Source organism: Tupaia chinensis, unplaced genomic scaffold (assembly GCF_000334495.1).
Source record: "Tupaia chinensis unplaced genomic scaffold, TupChi_1.0 Scaffold000139_1, whole genome shotgun sequence".
NCBI lineage: Eukaryota > Metazoa > Chordata > Mammalia > Scandentia > Tupaiidae > Tupaia > Tupaia belangeri.
Genome location: NW_006159609.1, coordinates 4,253,707 through 4,281,397, shown reverse-complemented (window position 1 = coordinate 4,281,397; position 27,691 = coordinate 4,253,707). Strand labels below are relative to the sequence as shown.

General features: G+C 37.7%; 1 protein-coding gene across 10 annotated transcripts in view; it reads right to left on the bottom strand.

The window, feature by feature from the left end:
• The window catches only part of DLG2 (discs large MAGUK scaffold protein 2), a 1,612,020-nt gene that overhangs the window by 724,505 nt on the left and 859,824 nt on the right, over positions 1–27,691 (bottom strand). For 9 of the 10 annotated variants that reach the window (XM_006144952.3, XM_006144955.3, XM_006144956.1 and 6 more), the window contains one exon: positions 12,050–12,103. The exons of the other annotated variant lie outside the window; for it this stretch is intronic. In XM_006144952.3, coding sequence (XP_006145014.1) covers positions 12,050–12,103 — 54 coding nt within the window. The remainder of the gene's footprint in view (positions 1–12,049; positions 12,104–27,691) is intronic. 10 annotated transcript variants of the gene reach the window in all.

Below are 27,691 nucleotides of genomic sequence, written 5' to 3'. Positions count from 1 at the left end.
TATCTTGCAAAAACATTTACTTTGATCTGTGTCACATGTAACTGTATCTTAAAGAACATATCATGCAAGATGATTATTACTACCTCTACTTATAAATGAAGGAAATAGGTCACAGAAGGTAACTTTCTACGTTACCAAGTTAACATGTGGTAGAAGAAAAACAGCACAGAATCTACCCTCTTTCCACTAAAACCTACAACCTTCTATGAGTGAACAACTATAGACTCAAGGAGGAAAGAGGCATTAATGGCACTCAGAGGAAAGGATGAGAGCTTCCCAATAAGAAAGAGAAGTTCTAAAGATAAGAAAGGAGAAAAAGGCATTCTGGACTAGTAAGATAGGCTGAGCAAAGGAAAGCAGATAGAGAAATACAGAAAGTGCTCAAGGAAAGCCTGTGGTTCATTGCTCTTAGGTGATAATCTATTGCTACTTTATTTATTCAACATATCGTTCGGGGTCCTTAGGATATAGTAGGTACAGACTAGGTCTTAGAGGTATAGTGGTAAAAAAAGATGTCTATAATTTCCTAAATATGAAGGGACTTCAAAGAGTTAATGGAAAGGTGAATTAAAGCATGAGTTCACTTGGACACAAAATAATTCGAAACCCACATGTAGTTTATTTATAATACATGTTTTCCATGAACTTTTTGGAAACTTCCTGTACATTAGAAGATAATACTACAAGCAATGGTCATAGGGTTAAGTCCAAACATCAGAGCAAGCAAAGCATTCACCATCTCTTACTTCATGTTACACTACTGCTCTATGGCCTAGCTGCAAGAACTCAGGACATGAGTTCCCAGACCTCTGACCTTTGTACATACAGTTCCTACTTCCTGGTATGCTTTTAATCTACTCTGTCTAGAAATATGTGACTTATTTTGTAACAGCTAGGTAAGAGTAGAATTCTACCTTTCTCTGACTTTTTCCAAACAGGATAGCTTCTTATACTTCCTTATTACAGTTTCTTTACATTTTCTTTCCTCTCTTGCTCTCCCTCTCTTCCTTTTGCCAGTCAGTAAAAATGTTCTGGGTTGTGGGGGTACAATGGAGGGAATAATAAAGCTTATTTTCCCCTGTGCTCATAAAGTTTATACTCCAGGGGGAAAAACGAACCATTAAAGGAGATATGGCAATTTCAATTGTGGTAATTTCTTTAAAAGGGAAGGAAGACGGGCCTGGAGTGGAAATGTACTAGAGGACCTGCTCCTAACCTTACCTTCTTAGAAAGCAACATTATTTAAGGGCTAGCTCCATAGCCTGATGGTTAAGGGAGCTGAAATCCACATAGCTGAACATGTTCAAATCCTACCTCTGATGGCTTGAAATACAAACCAGGCCTGTGTGCATGCTCAAATTTCTGACAGTATGGAAAAATGGAAGAGAAGGGATTGCAGTGTGACCACGCCCTACTAGGGAGTACTTTATTCCTCTCTGTCTGTCTGTCCGTCTCTCTTTCTCTCTGGTGAATGTCTATACCCTCTGTCAATTAAAAAAAGTTACAAAAACAGTAATGAAAAAGCACTTTATGATATGTAGTTGTGAGCCAAGCAGAGATAAGCAAGGGGTATTTAATAGCACACAGCTTTCACTATGCATTACCCATTTTAGTTGACATGTCTTTTCTACATTAAAAGAGAATATTTTTTAAAAAAGTATATTAAGTGATTAAAAACAAAAACAAGAAACACCAGGATTAGATGCTGGCTCAGATTAATACTAAATGTCTTAACTCTGCTTAAGTGAACTTCAATAGTTTTATTTTGTCATTCCTATATATAGTACTTTCTATCTAATCTTTGCTTCCACTACTGTTCAGCCCCATTCTCAGAGTTTTTTAAAAAATTATTTATTTCGTTATTGTTATTATTATTTTTTATTAATTAATTATTTTTCATTTCATTTTCTTTTATACTTTTAATCACATTATTATTTGTCTTACGAAATGGATATTTCAACAGGTGAACATCTCCTGTGAACAGAGAGAGATAAAGGGAAAGTGAGAAAGCAAGTTGCCAGGTCTGGGATTTGAACCATGGTCAGCCATGTTGGAGCTCAGTGCCTTAACCACCACATCACCTGCTGGTCCCATTCTCAGAGAGTCTGATTATGTGCTCTGGAGTGGAGCTGGAAATTTCACACCTCTAATAATCTGCCTTGTAAGACCTACTGCTGTCAGTTTTACAAATAGCACCTTGATGAGCCATGCATTTCAGAAGCTATAGAAATATGTCTCAAAATTATCACCCCTTTGTTGTTAACTTGCTATTCCAAACTGAGCTCCTTGTCACAAGAATGGCTTCTTTTTCCAGGTACGTATCTTCAGGGGAACTACTTTTAGAAAGAAGGACCTATGTTTTGACTTTTATCTGCCAACTGCTTTCTCTACCGGGACAACCGCGTCCCATCATTTCTCCTAGTAGATTATGAGTTGTGAGTAGAGTGGCCTGCAAACTGCTCTCTATGCATATTACAGGGCAATAAAGATTGAAACAGGTTTGTGAATAGGTAGGTAGGAGGTCCTCTATTTATTTCTAAATTTTTCTTTTTAAGATTTATCTCAACATACTTAATTATTTTAGGGCCAGGTATATAACTTGGCAATAAAGGAAGCCAGATGCCAAATGGCCAACTGTGGTTTGAATCCTGGCCCTGGTAACTTGAAAAAATACTGGGAACATGTGTGTGTGTGTGTGTGTGTGTGTGTGTGTCTGTGAGTCCCAAATCCAGATGTGGAGGAGGAATGTTGAAAACTGGATTGTGGCAGGACTATGCCCCACTGGAGGATTCTCTCTCTGTTTTCTCTCTGGTGACCATATGTATTCTCTGGCAATGAGAATAAATAGGAATTTTCTAAGTTCACGATAATAAAACAATGAAAAAGTCCCTGAACTTTTTTAAAAAGATTAATTTTCTTTTAATTATTATTTTAAATTTTTACAGGACACATGTGCTCATTAGAGAGAGGGAAAGCGATAAAGCAAGCTGCCAGGTCCGGGATTAGAACTGCAGTCGTCCATGTAGGAGTCCAGTGCCCCAACCATTATGCCAACTGCTGGCCTCAGTCACTTAACTTTAAAGAAAGCTTTCAATAATTGATTGATTTTTCTCCATATTGTCATGTACGAGAGCCCTGAACAATAAACCTTTAAGAGCAATGAGGACAGGAATCATATCTTCCACATGAACATATAACATAATTCCACATTTTTACTACCCTGAAGATTTTAACATATTCAAATCTATAAAGGAAGGAATAAACCAACTCACTGAGGTTGAGAGGACAATTTTGATGATTAACTAGGTAATATACATATATAAAGCAACTGGAATATAGTGATTCCTTGATAAAATTATCTTCTGTATCCCTTTGATTTCTTTTTTATTATCTATTATCTAGAACAGCTCCACCTAATAAAACCCTCTGATATGATGGACATAGTTCATATCTGGATTGTTGAATATGGTATTCACTAGTCATATTGGCTATTGGGCACTTGAAATGTGGCTAGCACAAATGAGGAACTAATTTACAATATTATTTTAACTAAATTGAAATAATCACATGTAGCATATATCTGTGTTCTTAGTAATTATAAGTCTGAAAACTAGAAAAACCTAGTAGTGGATCATTACATTTATTCAATTTGTTGAATTGAATTGATCCTTTGTTGTATAGATATGAATATGTTTAAGGTGAAACAGTGAAAAAGGGCACTATCTCAATGGCAGGTCAAAAAGTGATGAGAGAACAAAAATGGCAGGATCCAAGACAAAAACAGAAGCTTTTGTCTTAAGAAACAGTGCTTCTCAAACTTTACTATGCATGTAAATCACTGAGCTTCTTGTTCAAAACAGAGTTCTGAATGGGACCAGCAGTTGGTGTAATGGATTCTACTGCATGTAGTCTACTGCATTTCAAGTCCTGGACCCAGTGGCTTAAACTCACGCTGGGCACATGTGTGTGCATGCCCAAGATCCCGAGAGGAGAAGGGATTGTGGTGTGGCCATCCTCCCGGTGGGTGATTCTCGCTTTCTGTCTTTCTGGTGAGCACACAGGCCCTATAACAAAAAAGCACACACACACAAACACACACACACACACACACACACACACACCACAGTTCTGACTTAGTAGTCCTGTGTGGGACCTTAGATTGTATAACCCATACACTGCCAGCTAATCCTGCTTCTGTTAGTTCATGGGCTTCACTTGAAGTAGCAAAGATATAGATATAGACAGAACCTGGACCTACATAACTACTACTGACCCTACCCCTGAATCAGCTATAGCTTCTGAATTCTTGGCTGAATAGTTTAAGATTAAGTCAGAGGAACACTTTATTTAATCAAAGGTACACCATCACCCTCGCCCTAGTATTTTTATATTTTTAAAGTTAATTAATTTATTTCTTCCATGAACTAGAGAGAGAATGATACTCTCAACAGGGTCACAGTCCCATGATCCACTCTCAGCCTTCAACAAATCCCAGCATACACAGGAAGGTCTCTGGACTTGAACAGGAAATCTTATAATGTAGGATTAGTGCTTGGATCATTGAGGTTTCTTTTGGTTTTGTTGTTGTTGTTAAAGGTTTTTGCCATAGGGCACGTACACTCACCAGAGAAAGACAGAGAGAAGGAAAGTGAAAAATCATTCCTAAGGGTAGATGGTCATGCCAAATACCTTCTCATTCATTCTCCTCTTGAAAATTTTGACATTCTTGCACATGCACCTAGTGTGGTTTTTAAGTTGTGTGGTCTGGGAATCAAATTGTGGTAGGCCATGTGAGAGTCCAGCACCTTAACCACCATGCCACCTACTAGCCTCATGGAGCACTGAGTTTTACCACTGCACTACCTTGTGGCCGAATCTTAGGAGAAACCTTTATTAAGCACCTTCTATGTACTGGAAAGAGTACTCATAACAACCTCTACAAAGCAAATATTATCCCCATTTTATAAAAAATGAAACTGAGGTTTAGATAGATGTATTTGACTTAACCAAAACTCTCAAAGTACTAACTGCAGAAGTGGGCTTAAAAGACAGTTGTGTGTGAAACTAAAGGTTAGTCTCTCTTACTTCTACATTGTTATTTCTCAAAGTATGATGTACCATTGAGCAGGATCAGCTTCAATTGGGAGTTTGTCAGAAATGTAGGCTCTCAGGCCCCATTCCAAACCTTCTGAACTGGAAACTGCATTTTATGAAGATCTCTAGGTGATTCACATTCACATTAATATTTGAAAAGTACTCTTCTGTTCCACCTTTTGCCTTTTAGAGGAAAATAACAAGTAATACAGTAGAGGATCTGCTGATTGTGGTAGCTGAGAAATGGATTTAGAGATTGGCTAGGTTTGACACTGGAACAAATATTGATAGCTTTGCCTCTATTGCTAAATTCCTATTGCCTCAGGGGCATAGTTTAGCCAAAGTTAATCTGTTTTCTGGCAAGAAGGATTTTTCATCTCTGATTAGTACTATATTCCCAACAGATAAAAATATCAACACTACAGTTTTAATAGTGTTCCTGGGAAAAACCATGAAAAGAAGAAAACTTGTTTGTCGAAGGATAAATGCATGAAAATCAGCAACTTCTTCCAAGGTATCTTAGCATTATTAATCACTTCCAGGCTGGTTCAAAGAAATAAACATATTTCTGCTTCCTTTGCCAGCATAGGTTATTCTGAAAAACTGTTCAGTTCTAAGTGAATAGTAGCCTAAGTCACAGGGGTCTGGGACTGTACACAGTGACTCAAAGACATGAATGACTCACTACACCCCAGTGCTTGGTCATCTCCCTTCTACAGCATGGCAACTTTCTCTTCAGAGAGCTCTTATTCCCAGCCAGAGATCTTATCCTCAGCTTTCTGCTGCTGGTATTAATCAGAAGTACCATTTAAATGTTGCTTAATGACACCTGTTAGTCTCAAGCCCATTCTCTGTCTCCCAAACGAAACTCACTGTTAATTCAATTGCTTCTCTATGTCCCTGAACCCATGGTCTCTTTTATTTTCACTCACCTTCTTCTCTTACTAATTTTCATTATGTTGTCAGCCTTTTTGGGGCCATTTTGTTCCTTTTTAGATCACAATCCTCTTTCACAGAACCATGACTACATTTGCATCCAGTGGCCTTTCATATTTAAAGCAATCTAAAAAAAACTCACTGACAATATTATAATGATATTACAATTTTTTTTCCTTTTTTTTGGAGAGGTTTTTGCTATAGGGCGCATGCGCTCGCCAGACAGACAGAGAGACAGAAAGTGAGAAATCACCCCCCAGGAGGGATGGCCACACCACAATCCTTTCTCCTCCATTCTCCTCTCAGGATCTTGGGCATGCACACACATGCACCCGGTCTGAGTTTAAGCCACCGGGTGTGGGACCTGAACCTCAGTTGACTATGTGGGAGTCCAGCGACATAGCCATTATGCTAACTGCTGGTCCCACAATTGTTTTTAAAATAATGCTTATAAAAATTATCTCGGCAGCCAAATCCAGTGGGTAATACTATTGGATTGTACTAGATTATCAAGTCTCTCTTATATTCTATGAAACCTAACTTTTCCTTCTCTCCTCACTCTTTTTTCAACTTCCTTCTATTCCTCAATTTTCTGGACAGTTTTTCCAAGAAAAAGTACTTGAACTTCTGGCCTTGTCTCCAGCATTATTTCTACCACTGGATACAAACTTTTAGACAACATAGTGTCTCACAGGAAAGTCAAGTCATTGAACTGCCGATATTTGCTAGATGTTTCTTTTATGTCTCAATAGTTTCCCTTACACATCCTTAATCATGTAGATAACCATTCTCTGTAACAGTTGAACCATGGGACACAGAAGGTGTAATGTTTACATGGCTGGACTCCCACATAATCCACTGTGGTTTGAGTCCTAGACCCGTTGGCTTAAAATTCACATGGGGCATGTGTATGTGTGTGCTCAAGATCTTGAGAAGAAAATGGAAGAGAAGAGATTGCAACGTTGCCCTTCCCCCACTGGGAGGTGATTTCTTGCTTTCTGTCTTTCTGTCTCTGTCTCTCTGCTGAGTGCACATGCGCAATAGCAAAAATATCTGTCTTAAAAACAAAACAAAAACCGTTTTGAACCAGACCTCTGAACCATTCATTGTTTAATGTTTGTGACCTACTGATATTTTAAACTGCAAGATTTTTTCTTTTGTACCTGCTTTTTCATCAAGGATTCATATGAATTCTTAGTTTTTTGATACAAGGCCTTAGTATGGTAAGTTAGCTTATTGTTTAGAAAACATACACTTCTTTTTTTGCTTTGAGCTTGACAGTATAACTTGTTCTGGACAGCTGGGTGTTAGCAAATGTAATGTGAGCAGTGACTATAACTGTGTTGTGTCATGGGCCTGACCTCTTTTAAGGCTTTGGCCATCATGTTGTGAATAACGTACATACTCTGGGTAACCACTGTCCTACTTCCTGAACCCCAGAAAGAAATATATGAAGCAGAGATGTCCAACATCCTACATCCTAAAGCAGTTGGGCTAGTGAACAGCCTAACACTTAGTGAACATGTTGTTACAGTCCATTGATTTCATGGTTTTTTTTTTTTTGGCTAAACACAAAAGACTGTTACATGAGGAAACAGTAATTGGTAGAACTTGGTAGATGAAGTTCTAGCAAATGGTAGAAAAGGACTACCAATTTTGATCATTTACTAGTTTAGCTAGAATATCTATCAGATGAACTGAGAGGGCTGTATTAATTAAACCCAAAGTTACTTAGTGAGATTTAAAAAAGTTGTGATTCTCAGTATACCACAGTATAGTTACAGAGAACAGATCAAACTTATTATTAAACTAGTAAATGAATACTAAAGAAGATTAAAAAAAATTAGAATCTCTGTGATTAATTTTATTGTTCTAAAGCAGAAAGAATGAGATTGATCTGGAAAGTGTTCAAAATAAAACTCTGACATGTCTGCTGAAGCCAAGGAGTATACTGGGGGAGAAGGCACCATGCTGGGTGCCTGCAGAGTACTAGGAGGGTACTATGTACCTTTAAGTCAGTCTCTAGGACCTGGACTTACAGATCACAAGCAGGATCTCCTTACTCTGAAATCCCTAAAAACAGCATTTTCAGTATAATATTCAACAAATATAGGGAAGAATAAAAAGACTGCACTAAAAAAAGGAGCTAGGGAGTGTTAAAATAGGGAAATTTTTTTTCTGTTCTTGCTTCTCCTTGAGTAATTTAATTTTCATATAGGGGATTCCCATTTGGATTGTGCCAGGTGTAAGAACCTAGCCAACTGTAAAATATCTCAACATTTTGTAAGACTGGGCTTACTTCAGGCATTCACATAAAGACCTCAGTGACCTCTCCATTAATTTAAGAGCTCTAATGTCCCTTAACATACTTTCTTGAAAACAAAACAAAACAAACAGAAATCTCTTCTAAATAGCTTTGTACTTTTGTTAAAATAATTACAAAAAATTCCCTTTGACCCTAGATATTTCTTTCAGTTATTCAATTACCACTTAAATGTATGCCAAGGAGCTAATTCCACAAGAATTATATCCAAAATATCAAATTTGCTAATCAGCAAAATTAATGCACTTACTTGTAATAAAATTATTTTCAAGGAGGACTTTAATATATAAGTTGAAACCTGTCATTAAGGTAATATTTTTAAAGAAGAAAATGTCCTTATGCAACATGACTAAAATGCCCTGGGGAACTCTGAAATCGTTTTTTTCATTAAATAGAGCTGAAATTATGTGCACAACTAGAACATGAGAAAGAAAAGAGGAAAACAAAGTATAAAACACTGGGGAATGAGAAAATAGACTGTGAAAGGAACAGTGATTTGTTCAAGGTTACCCAGTGAATCAGGAACAAAGGGGAGAGCTGGGACAGCGCCAAGAACCAAAGCGTATCGACGTTAATGGCTGTGCACCGAACCTGCCACTTTCACAAGATAATGAATGTGTATATCTTTTACATCAGGGCACTATTCATATTTACCATCATCCTAGAGTTTAGCATGTGTTACTTCATAATTGTTTTTAAAAAGTGATAATAAACCACTATCAGTCAGAAGTTAGCAAAACATGTTTCACATCCCACCCCTGCCACTTTCACAAGATAATGAATGTGTATATCTTTTACATCAGGGCACTATTCATATTTACCATCATCCTAGAGTTTAGCATGTGTTACTTCATAATTGTTTTTAAAAAGTGATAATAAACCACTATCAGTCAGAAGTTAGCAAAACATGTTTCACATCAAAATCTCATTTGATCCTCATAGTAGTCTCTGAGGTAGGAATAAATCCTGTCCTTTAAATTAATTTAGGTCCAGAAAGATTAAATGAATTGCTCCAGAACATACTGCCATGAGAACTGAGACATTTTCACCATACCAAGCTTCTTCCCTAGAGATCCCAATTCTTAAGAAAGCACAAAGAAGGTTGCATTAAGTACAAAAAAATTTGAAGACTTAAAAAAAAAAATTAAAAAGCCCTTCGAAGAACTCAAAATCAGGCACAAGGCTGATGTTTAGGAGAATGGAAGCCATTAATTACTCTGTTATATGTGGCTTACTTTACTAGTTAATTAGATGGACTACCAATTGGATATGTTGGTACAAGATCCTTAGATGCTGTTGATAAATTATTTCTGCATGAGGGCATCTGGCAGTTAAGTCATGAGAACCCTAAGAGAACTCTATGAAATAATATAGATCTACCAGAAGGATATGGTTCTGTTTACAAAAGTCTTCTTCTGTTTACAAGAGTCTTCTCTCTGCTCTATGTCTTCCCAAAGCACCGCTCATCTATTTTGCCAATGCCTACAGTGGAGATGTTTGTTTGGGACGTAGAATCCTTAATATATACATGGACCCCAGACAACATTTATCGAACATGGTAGGGACAGTTCTCACTCTGTGTGTTGTCCAAAAATGCCTGCTTAGTTTTTAAATATGGAACTCCACCTTTTACTTGGTTTTAAGTATGTATGGAATGCTATGATAGGACACATACTAGTGGAGGTCAGACATGGAAATGGTGGGGAGACAAAAAATAATACGTGAAATAAACTCAGTATTTTTATAAAGTAAAAAAATATATATATATACACATACACACAAACTCGGATCTCTATCCCAAAAGCACTGAAGCCTCTGTGGCAGTTATCTTTCACCTAAGCAAACTTTGTTTCCACTCTGAGAAGAAGAAAAGAGAAGGATGGAAGAAACCCAAAGGGCAGCATGATAGAAGTTAAGTAAGATCTCCAACTTTTTAGCTAGGCTACTTGGTTTCACCCTTGTCTCTGACTCTTAATCTGAGTACTTAAGCAGGTTACTTAACCTATTTACAACTCAGTTTTCTCATCAGTAAAATAGATAAATGAATAGTACCTAACTTATAGTTATGAGTATATGAGTTAACATGTGTTAAGTGCTTAAAACAGTGTTAGACATACAGCAATCTCCATATAAATGTCCTATAAGTAAAGGAAAGTAGAAAGAGTGAAAAACACTAGTGGGGCCTTAGTTGTCTTTAATTCAGTGCTTTGTTCGATTTTATGGAGTTCTTTGCTTCCCACAGCTGGGGCCACTTGATTCCTACCAATATGCTTAATAACCCCATTTCCGGTCTGGCCCCTAATTGCTCTTGTTCAGAAAGATTTTAGAAGCCCTACTTCAGTAGTTCAGGTGATTCAGCATTAAGTCAAGTTTGCTTTTATTCTTGTCCTGACCCTGTGTCCCAGTTTTAGTCACTTGTTCCTGTAATCAAGTCCCAACCCTGAACTCCAGTTTTAGCATTCTGGTCCCAGAAGGCCAAGTCCCAGCCTGCAGAATTTGCTTAGAACTTCTAGTTCAGGAAGACATCTCCAGAAAGGCAACCTACAGGCTACACATACTTTGTTTGGCCTGCAGTGTTTGAACTTCGGAAAGTTAGTTGTCTGTATTTTGGAATTGCAAATATTTACACAAAAATAAATTTTCAACTTCTCTTAAAAATTGAATGATCTGATAACATAAGACCCAAGTAGCAGCTCCCCCATTAGAGGCCCATGTGCTTTCTATTGACTGCAGTGTCTACTCTGCCTGCTCCATTTGTTTCGATTTTCTTGATTCTTGCAGGCATTTGAGGTTAGAATCTGAGACTGAGAACAGCCAATAGTTATCAAATACTTAACTTATACCAGGTACTGTTCTAAGTGCTTCACATGCTTTATTCATTTAAACAAAGGCCAGACTCTATTTGTTCTATTATCCCTGAAGCCCTTCTTCCCTGATGCATACTACCTCTCTGTATGCATCCATCACTGTCCCATCTTTTTTGATCATCATCCTACACCCATCAGACAGGGCCTACTCACAACGTCTTGCTAAACCTCCATAATGTCAAACACTCCCCATGCTGTGGCCTATTGCCAGGCTCCAAGCTTTCCTGCCCAGCTAGATCTGTGCTCAGGAGCTCTGGTCATCAGAGCAGTTGTGTTGGAAGTAGAGAATCTCAGGCTTCATTGATCTGTCTGATCCTAGTGTCTCATGCTCCATGCTTTGTGTATAGACATCCATTTCATTGTGTATAGACAGACTCTACCTTGACAATACTTTTGTCCTGATTCTTATTAGAAGATTAGCAAAATCCATCAAATATTTATTGATTACTTACATTTTAGGCTCTGTCACACAAATTGACTTACATATTCCTTTAATAAGAAACTCAAAGTATGTCCATGTTTGCTACAAATAGTTCAATTTCTTTCAGAGAATCATCTAGCAAACTCATATTATTTGAACCAAATTGTCTACATTATTTTTCTCATAATGGACCATTGTGCTTTAGAAAGCATGAATGAAAGAGAAGTAAATACATGACTTAGCCAACATCTAGCAAATAGCACAAGAAAATTCACTTAGTGAAATCTATACATCATTTCATAAGATTATCTGGGTTGGATGAAACTGAGTATATATTGAATTTAAAATTCAGCTGATTAAGTTTTACCAGAGTTTTTAAAGAAAATCTTAATAAAAAATGTTACTTACATAAGGAATTGTATCCAAAGTATCTGTGTTGACGATTATAGGAGCAGGGCTGGCCTAAAAGAGCAGTAGAAAAGAAAAAATTGAATAAAAATTAGTATACTCTGAGACAGATTCAGTTAACTTATTTAATGATGATCTCAACAAGCATTTTGTCAAGACCTGTGCAGGCACCATGTCAGGAGTTGGGGAGTAAATGAAATGCCTCAGAGCTCCCACACCTTCCCCCTGTGTTTACTATTGCATTTACTACATAATGAAATGAATTAAGTATTCACAGAATTTACATTCATTTCCTATTAAATTCTACACAACTGTGTAGGAGGTGAGGTTGTGGGCTGTGTACAAGGCAAGAATTTCTAATAAATTGAGTGAGAGCTAAAATTTGTAATTTTCCTTTGTAAAATGATTTTGCTAAAGAAATTTGATTTCTCCTTTATAGCTACTACCTTTAAATTACCTTTAAATTGCCTTTTGAGAGTATGTTATAATCAATGCACCAAGGGTTCACTTATCAACATCTTAAACATACATTTATGTACTACGCATGCTGAATTATGTTGTTTGTCATTTATGTACCTTCGATCAGATACTTAGATATCTTTAGATAGAAAATTAAAAATTAGTCAAAGATGGCAGGAAATCATATTGGATATGCTAGACTTTCCTTTTTTTAAAAAAGTCTCATACAATTTGTAGTTGTTCCCTTTAAAGTTGTGAAGGAATATGTGTAAAACTGATTCAGGAGTGCGACAAGCCAAGTCATTAGAAAATAAGAGATTGCAATCTCTATTTGCATCACCAATCTGACTTCATGAATATTGAGTAGTCTATCTTTATTTTCTTGATTCTAGAATTTTCACAGCAACTTTTCCTTCATCCCCCAGAGGATCTTTAATCTCCATTCCCAAATTATAGATTTCATTTAGATAGAGGAAATACTCTCATCATGATTAATAGAGAGCTGCTCTATACGACACGGTGGTTTCAGCAAACACTCAACTTTTGGGACATTTCATTAGCAGTGCCCTCTGGACTTAACAGAGTTAACAGCTTTTTAATGTCAATCTGTGCCTGTGGAATCCTAATCAAATGATAAAACAAAAGGCAATTCAGAGGTTTTATAATACAAAATTCCATGTCTTAACCAACAACACTGGACATGGTGAGTATAACCCTAGTCTACATATCTACATCAGGGTCAACTACTGAATAGATATTCATGGCATATTCATAATTACAGCAGAAATTGTCTTATGGCTAAATAGGAGCTTTGAAGAAAGTTCCACAGGATCTCTCTCTTGCTGTCTCTCACACACACACACACACACACACAAACACATGAATAGGGCTTGTTAGAGACGTGTGTTGTAGGAGAAAGATATGAAGTTTGGAGTCAGAAGGCATGACTGCAAGGTTGATTCAGCAACTTTTGGTCATGTGATTTGGAAATTCAGCAGATTCCTGGTAGTGTAATCTTCCCATTGCCTCATAGGGTATCATGTCCTAATCTGCACCACTAACCAGGCTCCATTCTTACTGTTTTATGTTTTTAGTATTATTTTTATTCATGATAGAATACACGTGTGCTCATGTGAGATTATGCATGTGTGTATGTGAGAGAGATGTATATCCTCCACAGGGTCCAGTCACAGCAGTCCCTTTTCATTTACCCCTCCAGCGTGCTGGATACAGGGCACTTGCATTTGTGTCCAGGGTGTTTCAGGCTGACCAGGCTAGGGATTCAAGCTTCCATTGCCACATGGGATCTGGCTTTTCATGAATATGCATTACTGCTGTTCTGCAGAGCCAGCTCTGTTTTAAGTTCAGTGATATCTCTTCTATGTTTCCTGTCTACTTCCCGTGGCCAATAAAAGTGATTCAGTTCCTGACTGAAGATCCTGAGTATCACACCCAGTAGCTGCATTTCCCCCAATTATCTAAGATAGCTCTGATTAATAATATGTTTCAGGCCCAGCTGCAGTGGTGTGCCACTCCACGATGCTGGAGCCATGTGGAAAATCCAAGTTGGTTGCTTGGTAGACTTTACATGCTCTGTGCATGTGTGCAGAAGCCCATAGTGGCTGTCTGGGAATGATGGAGAAAGGATGGTGTGTGACCCTGCTGAGGGTGCTTGCTTGGTTTCTCTTTCTTTCTCTCTCTTATGAAAGAATGAAGAAATAAATTTTTAAAAATATGTATTTGTTTGATTTGGGGCGGTCATCCATCCCATCTTTTTTCTTCTTATAGATTATATTAATGTATTACAGAAATACATTTTATACAGAAGGTCATTTCTTATGCAATAAAATTTAAAACTTTTGAATGTTTATGTCACTATTTTCTATTTTCTGTATGTAAATTTGATCTTTCTAGTAAGAGTCTATGCTTAAAACTTGGCAAGGATTGAGACCAACAGATGATGTAATAGTTACATCACTGGACTTCCATGTAGTTGACCATGGTTTGAGTCCTAGACCCAGGGGCTTAAAACTCATTCTGGACATGTGTGCATGTGTGCCCAAAGTCCCAAGAAGAGAATGGAGTAGAAATGGGCTGCAGCATGGCTATATCCCCAAGGGATAATTTTTCACTTTCTGTCTCTTTGTCTCCTCTGTCTTTCTCTGGGGAGCTCATGTGCCCTATAGCAAAAATCTCTCTCAAAAAGAAAATTGGCAAGGATCATATGGCTTTAGAATTCTGCACAGCACTTGGATTCATAGAAGGAGCTCAATAAGTACTCAAGAATTCTGGCCTACATATAGCTATAAAGTGTAGATGAGGGTATAAAAAAAAGGAATATATCTTTGTAAGCTTTTTAAAGTATTTATTTTTATTGTTCTTATATTTTTATTGCCAAACGGTGCATGTACTCAAGAGAGAGAGAGAGAGAGTGAGACAGAGAGAGAGAGAGATAATCCCTGAAGGGGCCTGGTCATGCCATGTGATATTTTCTTTTATTGCACCCTCCTGTCAGGATTTGAAGCATGCACACGTGTGCCTGGTGTGTTTAGCAACCTGCAGGGGCTGGGATATGAACCACAGTTGGCCATGAGAGATATAGTTCCTGATGCACTGTATTTAACTGTTGCATTGCCAGGTCAGCCAGAACCTTTCTAAGACAACCAAAAAATTCTTTTATGTTACCAACAGAACTGTGATAACTTTCCTTATATACAGTTATCTCCCCTCTTTATTTTTAAAGCACATCTGTTTCTTCTATAAGCAAGTTATATAGAGACAAATAGAGAAGGATGGCACCCCCAACAGGGTCGTGACAGCAATCTGCCTCCAGCCTTCAGCCAGCCTGGATCATGAGCAAGTGTCTGCCTGGCATACTCAGGAAGGTCTCCAGATACAGAGAATCTTCTCATGTAGGACTGCCTCACAGAGTAAGCTCCTACTACACAACTATCTGGCCCCATCTCCTTTTTTATTTAGTCATGAACACTTAACTAAATCTAGCTTTAATAAAATAATAATAATTTAGTAATAGTAGGATGTGGAGCCTATAAAGCCTGATGTACAACATCTATGCTGTATGGAAAGCTCATTGTTCTGGTCCTGAAAAGATCCAGAAGCCACAACTAATATCTACTTCTCTGAAGGCCACTAACAATGCATGAATAAAATGGATGTATGGATTGTGTGAACACACACATTCATCTGACACACACATTCATCTGACACGGGAAACTATCATACTTGGTGTGAGTGCCAAGGGGATGCCACGGTGGGCTCCTACACAGCACTGTGCTGCTTCACTAGACTTGTAGGCCCCTCACAGAGCATTTTCACAGAACTATTTTGGAATTTTTTAGGTACACAACAGCACATATATTTCAGCAGAGAATAAATATTCAAAGTGATAGAACACAGAATGTAGTAGAATTCCAATCATGGCTCACCAGTTGGTAATCCCAGATTTTACAGCTCACCCTGGCTGCTATTTCTTCACTCCCTTTTGCAACCATGAGAGTCCATGCCTTGTTTAATCTGCTTTGATTTCTGAACCTTAAAAACCAATTCCCTGATGGTTCACTCTAATTTTTTTCCCTCACTTAACTCTATTCTGCCATATATGCCTTCTCTCTTCACACTGGATATCCTCTTTAATCCGACCCCTAAATCAAACTGGTGACTCAGCAGATTCTGGCCTCCCCCTTCAATATGCTTATTTCTCTCAACTGGAAAGAGATTCATAACAAATCTGGAAACAAAACAAAACAAAACAAAACAAACCCTTCCTTTTAATCAAAAGTTTCCTGGCTTGTCTTTATGTAAATCTAGGCAAGTGTTTTGAAACTATAAAGAATTAAGACAATCAATCTCTCTTGAGTGACTCAAACTATAAAAGGCAAATGACTTGCCTTTTATATCATATTCTCTTCCATGTGAAGAAAGCTAGTTTACAGTAAGAGGAAAGAATAAACTAATCACAAAGGAGCAAATAGAGATTTTTTGTTGGTTTTTGACCAAGTTATTAATGAATTTCAACCACTTTCCTTTCCTTTAGGTTCTATGGGATACCCAAATATTCTTCTTTTATAGTAACACATTTTCTTATTATGCTAATAAGATAAAAACTTCTATTGTTTGCTACCAAAAGAATCTAGCTAATAAAGAATATGACATAATTAATGCAACTTTTCAATGAAATTTATTGATTCTGACCAATGAGACTGTTTCCTAAAATTGTTAAGCATCAGATCTGGGTAATACTCTGGCATAAGTGGGCGGGCAATCATTAAGCCAGGTATAGTGATGATGTCTCTCAAGCCAAGACTTGGTCGGGGAGGTATAGAAGGTCAGTAGCCAAGGAACACGTTCTGGGAAGTTTTCATCTAAGAAGAGCAGGCTAACCTAGTGAATCTAGGCCTGTACCCAAACTTTTAAGATTCAAGGTAGAAAAGCAAAGAACTACTCTACTTCATTAAGTGAACTAGATATAGCAAAAACTAGTAAATGGTAGCACTCATAGGGCTTGGAATTGTGTGCAGAGATTTCAATTGACCCAGGACATGCAAATAGAAAGCAGGTGGCTGTCAGTGGGCCAAGTTAAATAGGAAATAAAAATTGGGAAGAATAATACATGAGATGCTTTTGAACTCTGGTATCTTTGGCTTATAGGGCAAGACTTCTGAGTGGGTAAAATTTTTGTCCATGTATAGGGCTTGTAACTTGTGTATGCCAAGGCATGATGATCTGAAACAACATGGAAGACTGAAAGTTTTAAAATGAGGGTTTTTTTTTTTCAGTATGTGTGTGTGTGTGTGTGTGTGTGTATTTGTGTGTGTGTGAGAGAGAGACACACAGACAAACTGAGATAAAGCTATTTTACTGTGAGAGCTGGATGTCTGGAGGTCCCAGAGCCTCGAGGCAAACATTTGCTGGCTTAGACTGTTGTAGCATACCACATTAACAAACTTTTAGCTTCATAATTCACATGACTTGCCATCAGGGTGAGTCCCAACCAGACCATGTTCTGGTCCTGGCCAGGAGAGTGGAATATTGAAATAACAATCCACGTGCCCTATCACGTCTGAAATGAACCTATAAAATCAAGTACTGGATTGGTTATGCTAAGAGTTGAAAATGGGATAACTGTATATTCCCCTAAACCTCCATCATGTTGGCCTATTCTCAAAATGAAAACTTAACATGGTTAGGAGGAAGGACTTCTTCCTTTTCCTGAACTGCATTCTAGTTCTCTGGAGAACAGATACCCTTCTTCCCTTTCCTTCTTTCTTACAACTTTGGGCTGGAGCCCCACATCCTAGGTATTGGCAGGTCCTACTCCTGCTTGAAGGATTTACTGGGAACTAACACTTACCATGACTTAAAGGCTATAGTACCATGAGCCAGTCACACTTAGATTCCCTGATACATTAATACTGGGATGCGTAATAATAAGAGCATACACTTAATATAGAACTTGCTTTATTTTCATTATTTTATCCTCTCAATATATAAATTATTTATTCCTGAGATAGGTACTATTATTCTCAATTTACTGATGAGTAAACAGAGAGTAAATAACCTCTAAGATACAGAGTTGGTAAATAGACCATCTCCAAACTCAAGTAGTCTGGCTCCCGAGTAATGCTCTATTGGCTCTTGGGATGATATAAGACTTTACCTGACTTTTCTGGATTCTAGTTTTTACTGCTGATCAACAATTCACAAACCAGATCAAAGTTAAACTTGTTCTATGCGCTTTGATCCTAGCTGATCCAAGAACTTTCCTTCCCCATTCTGGCCTAGTACTGAGGCTGCAGTACACTGTGAGAACAGGTCTACGGGAGGCGTGACCCAGGAAAAGGCTAGTGGCCAAGGCACACCCTGGCTGACTAATTTAGGAGTTCTGTGAGCAAGCCTTGAAGACATTTTTTGGTAAATGATGGTTAAAATATTAATGGTTGAGAGACTAACAGATGGTGTAATGGTTCTGTCGCTGGACTGGAAGGCTTGAAACTCATGCCTGTATGTGTGTGTGCACGCGTGACCAAAAATCCCAAGAGGAGAATGGAGGAGAAGGGATTGCAGCATGGCCATTCTCCCTAGGGGGATGATTCTTGCTTTCTGTCTCTCTGTCTCTCTCTGTGTCTCCAGCAAGCACACATGCTCTATAGCAAAAATCTCTCTTAAAAAAAGGTATAAAAATAAATTAATGTTTATGGTAAAGAGAGGAAGAACAAAATAGAATGATGTTCTCTATAATCATAGAACTTTTAAAATTGTGATCTTAGGGAACATGTAATTCTACCCTTTCACTTTACAAATGTGAAAATTGAGACAGAGAAAGGACCTGGCCCACATCTCACTGTTACTATGTATCAAAACTAAGGATATGATAATAATAACAATAGTAAAAGAATTAACAATAATAAAACATTAAGTGGTGATTATTATGTCACAGAACTGTGATAAATGCATTAGCGTACATCAGTGCATTCGATTATTACAAGGTTCTAAGGAAAACTATATTGTTCCCAGAAAGAAAGAAAGGGAGGAGTCAAAGGAGGGAGGGGAGAAGAAAGAAAGAGGAGGAAGAAAGAAAGAAAAGAAGGAAACAAGAGAGAAGAAGGAAGGAAAACAAAGAGAAGGCAGGAGACCCAAAGTGACTTTGCATGAGGTGACAAGTCTAGAGGTGCCACAGTTTTTTCTGCTAGTAATTCCCAAATCTCCTGATTTTTCTTTTCTTTCTTATTTTCATTCTTTTTTCTTTAGTATACTAGACTGATAATGCAGTTATTTTCTGCTTGGAAGGTTATTTTTTTCCCCTTTCACAGGCTGAAGAGAAATTTCTCACTGTAGTGACTCAGATTCAATTGCCCAATTCTCAAAGGGTTTCTAGGTTCCTAATCTCTTGCAAACTCTTGCTTAAAAAAAAAAAAAAATGGGACAATGCTATTTTCCAGTTAACCTATTTCTCAAGAACTTAGCTAGAGAAATAATGTATGTGAAGCAGGAGAGAGCTATTTTAGGTTATTTTATTTATTACTGGGGTTATTTTTTATTTTCCTATATTTTCTTCTCTTCATGTTCCCTTTCTACAAGACCAAGCTGGAGGGAGCAGTTCGATCCAGCCCAGCTCTTTGTCTTCACTACTAATATTACCAAGTAGTTCTAGCCTATCCCCGCGTTTCCCTTTACCTTGAAGAGCCTTAGAGCACTGCTTTCACAGGTGAGAACACTGAGGTAAGAACATGAGGTGAATGAACCTCTTGAGTCCTGAGGGCTTGGCTGGCTGAAGCTTACCTGCAGGCTAACGGCTGTGGTAGGACCATCTTAAGAAAGGTATTTCAGAGGAAGTTAAAATCTTGATCCCTCTCCCTGCACTTAATAAAATGCACTGGTGCTAGCTACTTATATTACCTGCCCAGTACAGATTTTTGTTTTGGCTTAAAATCAATTCCAGTTTGCTTAACCATTACATCACTGGACTCCCTGGTAGTCGACCACAGTTTGAGACCAGGACCTGGTAGCTTAAAATTCACCAGGGCACATGGACCAATGGAACAGAATAGAGTCCCCAAAATAAATTCCCAAACATACAGTCACCTGATTTTTGTCAAGGGGTACCAGTCAATCCAATGGGAAAAGGGAAACCTTGTCAGCAAATGGTGCTGGAAAAAATGGATTTCCACCTACAGAAAGATGAATCTGAACCCCTACCTCTCACCTTTGACAAAAATCAAGTCAAGGTGGATCAAGGATCTAAATCTAAGACCTCAAACTATAAAACTGCTCCTGGAAAACACTGGGGAAACTCTGGGAGACATTGGTGTAGGAAAAGACTTCTTACTTAAATAAGACCCCCAAAGCACAGTCAATAATCCCCAAAATAGACAAGTGGGATTACATCAGACTAAGAAGTTTCCGCATGGCAATAGACACAGTAATTAGTGTGAATCAACAGCCCTCAGAATGGGAAAATATTTTTGTAAATTATGCATCAGATAAGGGACTGATAACCAGAATACACAAGGAACTTAAGCCGCTGTTTAGAAAAAAGATGACCAACCCTATTAAAAGATGGGAGAAGGAGTTGGAAAAAAACCACTCTCTAAAGATGACATATGAATAGCCAAAAGGCATATGAAAAAATGCTCAACATCCCTCATTGTAAGAGAAATGCAGATCGAAACAACAATGAGATCACCTAACCCCAGTTAGAATGTCTAAGATTAAAAAAACAAAAAATGATAAGTGCTGGAGAGGGTGTGGTGAAAAGGGAACTCTCTTACACTGCTGGTGGGAATGTCCCCCGTATGGATGAATGGATTGAAAAACTGTGGCATGTGTACTCTATGGAATACTATTCAGCCATAAAAAACAACAAAACCCTGGCTTTTGACAGAAAGTGGAAGAATATGGAAGATTTACTGCTGAGTGAAGCAAGCCAGGCTATGAAGGAGAGACATTGTATATTCCCACTTAATATATACCTAGTATCTGTATTCTATGATGGAAACTGATTGACCTAAAGTTGTACAAACAGAAGAGATGGGAGTTAATGTCAGATGTAGTATGTGTGGAGCAGTGGGGCCCGGAGAAGCAGGACCTAAGGAAGGACATTTGGAGGAGGGATACAGAGGCAGAGCATTGATGGGATGGGGGAGGTATGGTGTTTTTGGGTGAAGATATTTTGATCAACTGGACTGGGGAGAAATGTTCACATATTGAAATGTTCACTTTGTAAGCTAAATAATGTGATTGAATGTATATAAAAAAAAGTTTTTTAAAAAAAAAAGACCAGAAAAAAAAAAAAAAAACCTCACAGTGGGTGCGTGTGCGTGCATGCCCAAGATCCCAAGAGGAGTATAGAAAAGAAGTTATTGTGGCATCGCCATCACCCCTGGGGGAGCGGGGTGATTTTTCGCTTTCTGTCTTTCTGTCTCTCCAGTGAGTACACTCACCCTATATATAGCAAAAAATCTCTCTAAAAATTTTCTTTAATAAATTAAAAAATAAATAAAGTGGGAAAAAAAAATTCACCAGGGCACATGCGTGCCTAAAATCCCAAAGGGAGAATGGAGGAGAAGGGATTGTCGTGTAGCTATTCCAGTCCCTGGGGGTTGGTTTCTTGCTTTCTGTCTCTCCAGTGAGCACATGCACCCTATAGCAGAAATCTCTCCAAAAACAAAAACAAAACAAAATAAAACAAAAAACAAACTTAGGATTTGGAAGCCAATGTTTTGCAGTAGTTAAGAGTTTGGAGCCAAACTGCCAGGTGTGACTCTTGGTCCAGCTGGATGACTTTGGACAAGTTACTTATTTTTGATTTTCTTATTTATAAAGTAAGGATAGTATTACTTTTATTGTTGAGATTTCAGTGAAGCAGACTCAAATCTGCTGGCCCCTGTATCCTATTACAATTTGTTACATGTCCAGAAGTCTGTGTTAGTCATCACAATTTCTCTCACTCAGCCTTGAAAATCTACTTAGTATGTCTTCCTATTTTTTTTTTCATAGTTTTTTTTTTTTCATGCGTTTGGACTAAAGTGTTACCATTTCTCTTTGATTCTCCTATACAAGGCAGTATAACATTTTGCAGACAATGAATGATATACTCAAGATGGCTGTGTAACACAACAACAGGGGAAAGGAACTAGTACTGATTGCCCACGTACCAACCAGGTTACAAGTACTTATGGGACGCTTTTCACTTCTGTTTTACTATTTACTCCTTACAGAAACCTAAAGGAATTGAGAGAAATGTTTTCTTGTCTATAGATACATAAACTAATGTTCAGAGTGATTTGATTCAATGACTTTCTCAAACTCAGATAGTTAGAGGGATGCACGGGTGGAATTCAGATCCAGGTCTTCTGACTCTAAACCCTTTGCTTTTCAACATTAGATCATGATATCTCAAATTCCACTGATTCACTGAGTTTTTTTTAACAAATCTAACTGCTTTGTTTATGCAAATACTCTCTGAAGATCCCATGAAAAATGGAGTCATTAGCTCCACCTCAGATGTGGTTTAGTCAGTGTGCCCCATGCCACAATAACCATACCTACTTAATTCACTGATTCACTCCATGTGGTACTATTCCTAAAACCATCCATGTGGTTACCATCTGCTCCTTGTCGCTAAGCTACCAAAGAGTGATAATTTAATCTTAGCAATGAAGTTGTATTGTTTAGATTTAAGTGGCGGAATTCTGAACATGCTGTTAACTTGGTTCTTAGGCTAAGATGGAGCCTGTTTCTTCTGTGTACATGGATTGGAACTTTTCACAGAATGGGTGACCCATAAATGATTGCTATTTTGTTTCTTTTTCTGTCTTCTTTTCTCCCATCATGCCAGGCAGGATCCTCTCTGGTCCAAGCACACACTTTGCTTGTGCCTCCTTATCCAAAGTCTTTGCATTCATTTTTCCCTTTTCACACATTCTGATCCAGAGTGGTCCCCAATTAGTCATCTACCTAATTCTATCCATCCTACAAGGACAATCTAAAGGTCCAGATCCTTCATTAAAGTTTCCTCAGTCATCACTCAATCTACTCATTCTATCCTTCAAATTAAAAAGTACTCATCATTTGTTCTACATGATTTATAATGAATTATAAATATTAAGGAAAGAAATTATGTCAAAGCATCAAGCCTTCACCTTCTTTAACTTTTCTTTCTGTTCTGATATATGTTGTGGCTGATCGGTTCAAGTGTGAAAGTCATCTGGTCACACTTCATTTTTTGGCAAACCACCCCACCTATACTCCTAACAGTGCTTAGCATATCACATACACTCAGTAGGTAATTGTTAATTGATTTTTATAACTGTAAAACTAGGGACACGGCAATAAGATATAATTCATAAGAAATCTGTGAGGCCACAGAATTAGGTGTAATGAATAGAAAGGGGTAATTGCATGCTGCCCTCTGGTGACAAGCTCTGTACTACGCTATGTGGTGGTGTCCACGTGTGAGCATCTGGAGTCTGTAACACACTGCAGACCATACTCTTCTTGACCACGGCATGTAAATAAAAGAAAGTAATAAGCAGAAAAACTCCTCTACCATATGTTGTCACTTTGTGCTCACTCTTATTTAATTCTTATTATAAACCCAGTGAATGACATATTCCACTTATGTTCTTGTTACAGATCATGAAAGCAAGGCATGAGCTTGTAACGTAACTGGTCACTAGATGACTAAGTAGTGAAGCCAAGGCTCACTCCTCTTAACTCCAAGTCCTTATTCTCGTCTGATCGCCACCCTATGTGAAATAAGGAAAGTAGCCTTTGGCAGTGTTATCTACTCTAACTTATTATTGTGCTATACATTTCAGGAGAAGCTGGAGAGGAGGGAGGAAGCAAGAAATTTCGAGACAAACTAAGGGCTCAAATATTTTGAAAAAAAAACTTGGTATTTATAACATTTCTAAAACTTCTGGATGAATTCAATATATCTCCAAAACTCATCTAAAATCAGACACTTACTTGAATTCTCATGTATTATGTCTTTCTTTATTTTTTAGTTTTGCTATAGAGCATGTGTGCTTACCAGAGAGAGAGAGAGGGAGGGAGGGAGGGAAAGTGAGAAATCATCCCCAGGGGTGATGACTATGTCACTTTTCCTTGTCTTCCATTTTCCTCTCAGGATTTGGGCATGCACACACAAATGTCCAGTGTGATTCTCTAGCCATCAGGTCTGGGACTTGAACTGCACAGTCAGCCATGGGGGTTCCAGCTGCCTTAACCTCTATACCATCTGCTGGCCGCTTGTGCATTATTTTAAAAATGAATGTAATTGTTATATTTTACTCCATAAGTATCTATTTTTTTTACATAAAGTCATGTTTTAAATTATTTATAATGAAATTAACCCTACATCCCAGATAGTTCCTGCATGGCTATTAAAAATTAGTTACTCTATCTCCTTGGAAAGAACCATGCTCTAGTCAAAGACCAGTATCTTTAGTATAAACCTCACAGGAAGACAGGAGATCTCTGTCTTAGATCTGGTAAGTTTGGTAACATTGGATAAAAAGGCAATTCACTGAACCTCCCTATTAATTCCTATATTTTAAGAACGAAGAGTGAAATGGATGACCTCTAAGGGTCCATGTCTCATCAAGGATCAGACTTCATTCATCATAAATTCTACCCTTCTGGGAAACATGGCTGCTGTACATTTCGTTCTGGGAAATAATGATCTCTGTTTTTACCACTCAGATACAGAAAGTATTAGACGATATGATATTAAGAAAGGCATACAAAGTTAAATTAGATAAAGAATAATGATATGAATCAGTTTCTAATGAACTGGCTGAAGGACACAGTCCTGCATGTCTTAGACAAGTAGGCTCAAAAATCCATTTATGATCCTATTTCTCTAGGCTTATAGTCTTTGTTTTTCTTGTATATCAATTAATGTTCTGCCCTCAATACCATATCAGCAGCAGCGAAGAGTTCTCTTCCATATTAAAGAGTCAAAAAGATTTGAAGTGAATCGAATAATTATCAACAAGCTATTTCTTTTATTCTTATCTTTTTCATATTCTGTGAGCCTTAATGATAGAACAGCTCCTCTTTGCCTTCATTTTCCTCCCAGACACCATATTTTAATACTAGATCATTTGTTACATTTTAAAACATATCAGATGAAGTGATGGAGACTGTCTTAAATTATTTCATAACTCAAATGGTTCTTTTGTTTGAGAAGAAATACTAACAAGAGAGACCAAGAGGAGGTGTAAGCTAGTTCACTCTTTAACCACCCATATGTGTGTGCTTAAGCCTATGGTAGGTTGAGAAGAGGTTCCAAGACTCAGTTCTGAAATAAGGCACATGGGTGGGGTTACAAAAGGTACAAGAAAGAGCACATCTTAGCTTCATTTCCCTTATTTAAAATTCTTTAAAAATTCTTTTAAAAATTCTTATAATGTCTAAGTACAATACTTTTCCCTCCACTCATTTTCTTAAATGCTAATTTCTACTTTAAATAATTTTCAATGAGGAAAAACATGGACGAAGAATAGACAGAAAGCGTAAGAGAAAGGAAATTAGATAAAAAAGAGAAAAAGAAGTTTGCTAAATAATGCTGGCATTTGCTGGTGCCAAAGAATATATTCTGCAGATGTGTTTGTATATTGTTATTACCAGGCAATGAACTCTTTGTTCTGTAAGCCAAGAGCCTACGGAACTCTGAATCTGAAATGCCAACCCGTTCCTAGCCCCACAGCTGTCCCAGCTTCCCAGAGGGGCCCTGTGCATGCTCCTCCAGGTTTCTCAGCTTTCCCAGGGCTTCTTACTCTATTATTACGTAAAGCAAGGGGTCTGCCTGTTTAATTATCTCCTCCTAGGCCTGGCACAATGCTGTAATGTGTGTTTCAGGGTAAAGATGGAGGACTCTTACCAGAGAGAGAGAGAGAGAGAGAGAGAGAGAGAGAGAGAGAGAGGGAGGGAGGGAGGGAAAGTGAGAAATCATCCCCAGGGGTGATGACTATGTCACTTTTCCTTGTCTTCCATTTTCCTCTCAGGATTTGGGCATGCACACACAAATGTCCAGTGTGATTCTCTAGCCATCAGGTCTGGGACTTGAACTGCACAGTCAGCCATGGGGGTTCCAGCTGCCTTAACCTCTATACCATCTGCTGGCCGCTTGTGCATTATTTTAAAAATGAATGTAATTGTTATATTTTACTCCATAAGTATCTATTTTTTTTACATAAAGTCATGTTTTAAATTATTTATAATGAAATTAACCCTACATCCCAGATAGTTCCTGCATGGCTATTAAAAATTAGTTACTCTATCTCCTTGGAAAGAACCATGCTCTAGTCAAAGAACAGTATCTTTAGTATAAACCTCACAGGAAGACAGGAGATCTCTGTCTTAGATCTGGTAAGTTTGGTAACATTGGATAAAAAGGCAATTCACTGAACCTCCCTATTAATTCCTATATTTTAAGAACGAAGAGTGAAATGGATGACCTCTAAGGGTCCATGTCTCATCAAGGATCAGACTTCATTCATCATAAATTCTACCCTTCTGGGAAACATGGCTGCTGTACATTTCGTTCTGGGAAATAATGATCTCTGTTTTTACCACTCAGATACAGAAAGTATTAGACGATATGATATTAAGAAAGGCATACAAAGTTAAATTAGATAAAGAATAATGATATGAATCAGTTTCTAATGAACTGGCTGAAGGACACAGTCCTGCATGTCTTAGACAAGTAGGCTCAAAAATCCATTTATGATCCTATTTCTCTAGGCTTATAGTCTTTGTTTTTCTTGTATATCAATTAATGTTCTGCCCTCAATACCATATCAGCAGCAGCGAAGAGTTCTCTTCCATATTAAAGAGTCAAAAAGATTTGAAGTGAATCGAATAATTATCAACAAGCTATTTCTTTTATTCTTATCTTTTTCATATTCTGTGAGCCTTAATGATAGAACAGCTCCTCTTTGCCTTCATTTTCCTCCCAGACACCATATTTTAATACTAGATCATTTGTTACATTTTAAAACATATCAGATGAAGTGATGGAGACTGTCTTAAATTATTTCATAACTCAAATGGTTCTTTTGTTTGAGAAGAAATACTAACAAGAGAGACCAAGAGGAGGTGTAAGCTAGTTCACTCTTTAACCACCCATATGTGTGTGCTTAAGCCTATGGTAGGTTGAGAAGAGGTTCCAAGACTCAGTTCTGAAATAAGGCACATGGGTGGGGTTACAAAAGGTACAAGAAAGAGCACATCTTAGCTTCATTTCCCTTATTTAAAATTCTTTAAAAATTCTTTTAAAAATTCTTATAATGTCTAAGTACAATACTTTTCCCTCCACTCATTTTCTTAAATGCTAATTTCTACTTTAAATAATTTTCAATGAGGAAAAACATGGACGAAGAATAGACAGAAAGCGTAAGAGAAAGGAAATTAGATAAAAAAGAGAAAAAGAAGTTTGCTAAATAATGCTGGCATTTGCTGGTGCCAAAGAATATATTCTGCAGATGTGTTTGTATATTGTTATTACCAGGCAATGAACTCTTTGTTCTGTAAGCCAAGAGCCTACGGAACTCTGAATCTGAAATGCCAACCCGTTCCTAGCCCCACAGCTGTCCCAGCTTCCCAGAGGGGCCCTGTGCATGCTCCTCCAGGTTTCTCAGCTTTCCCAGGGCTTCT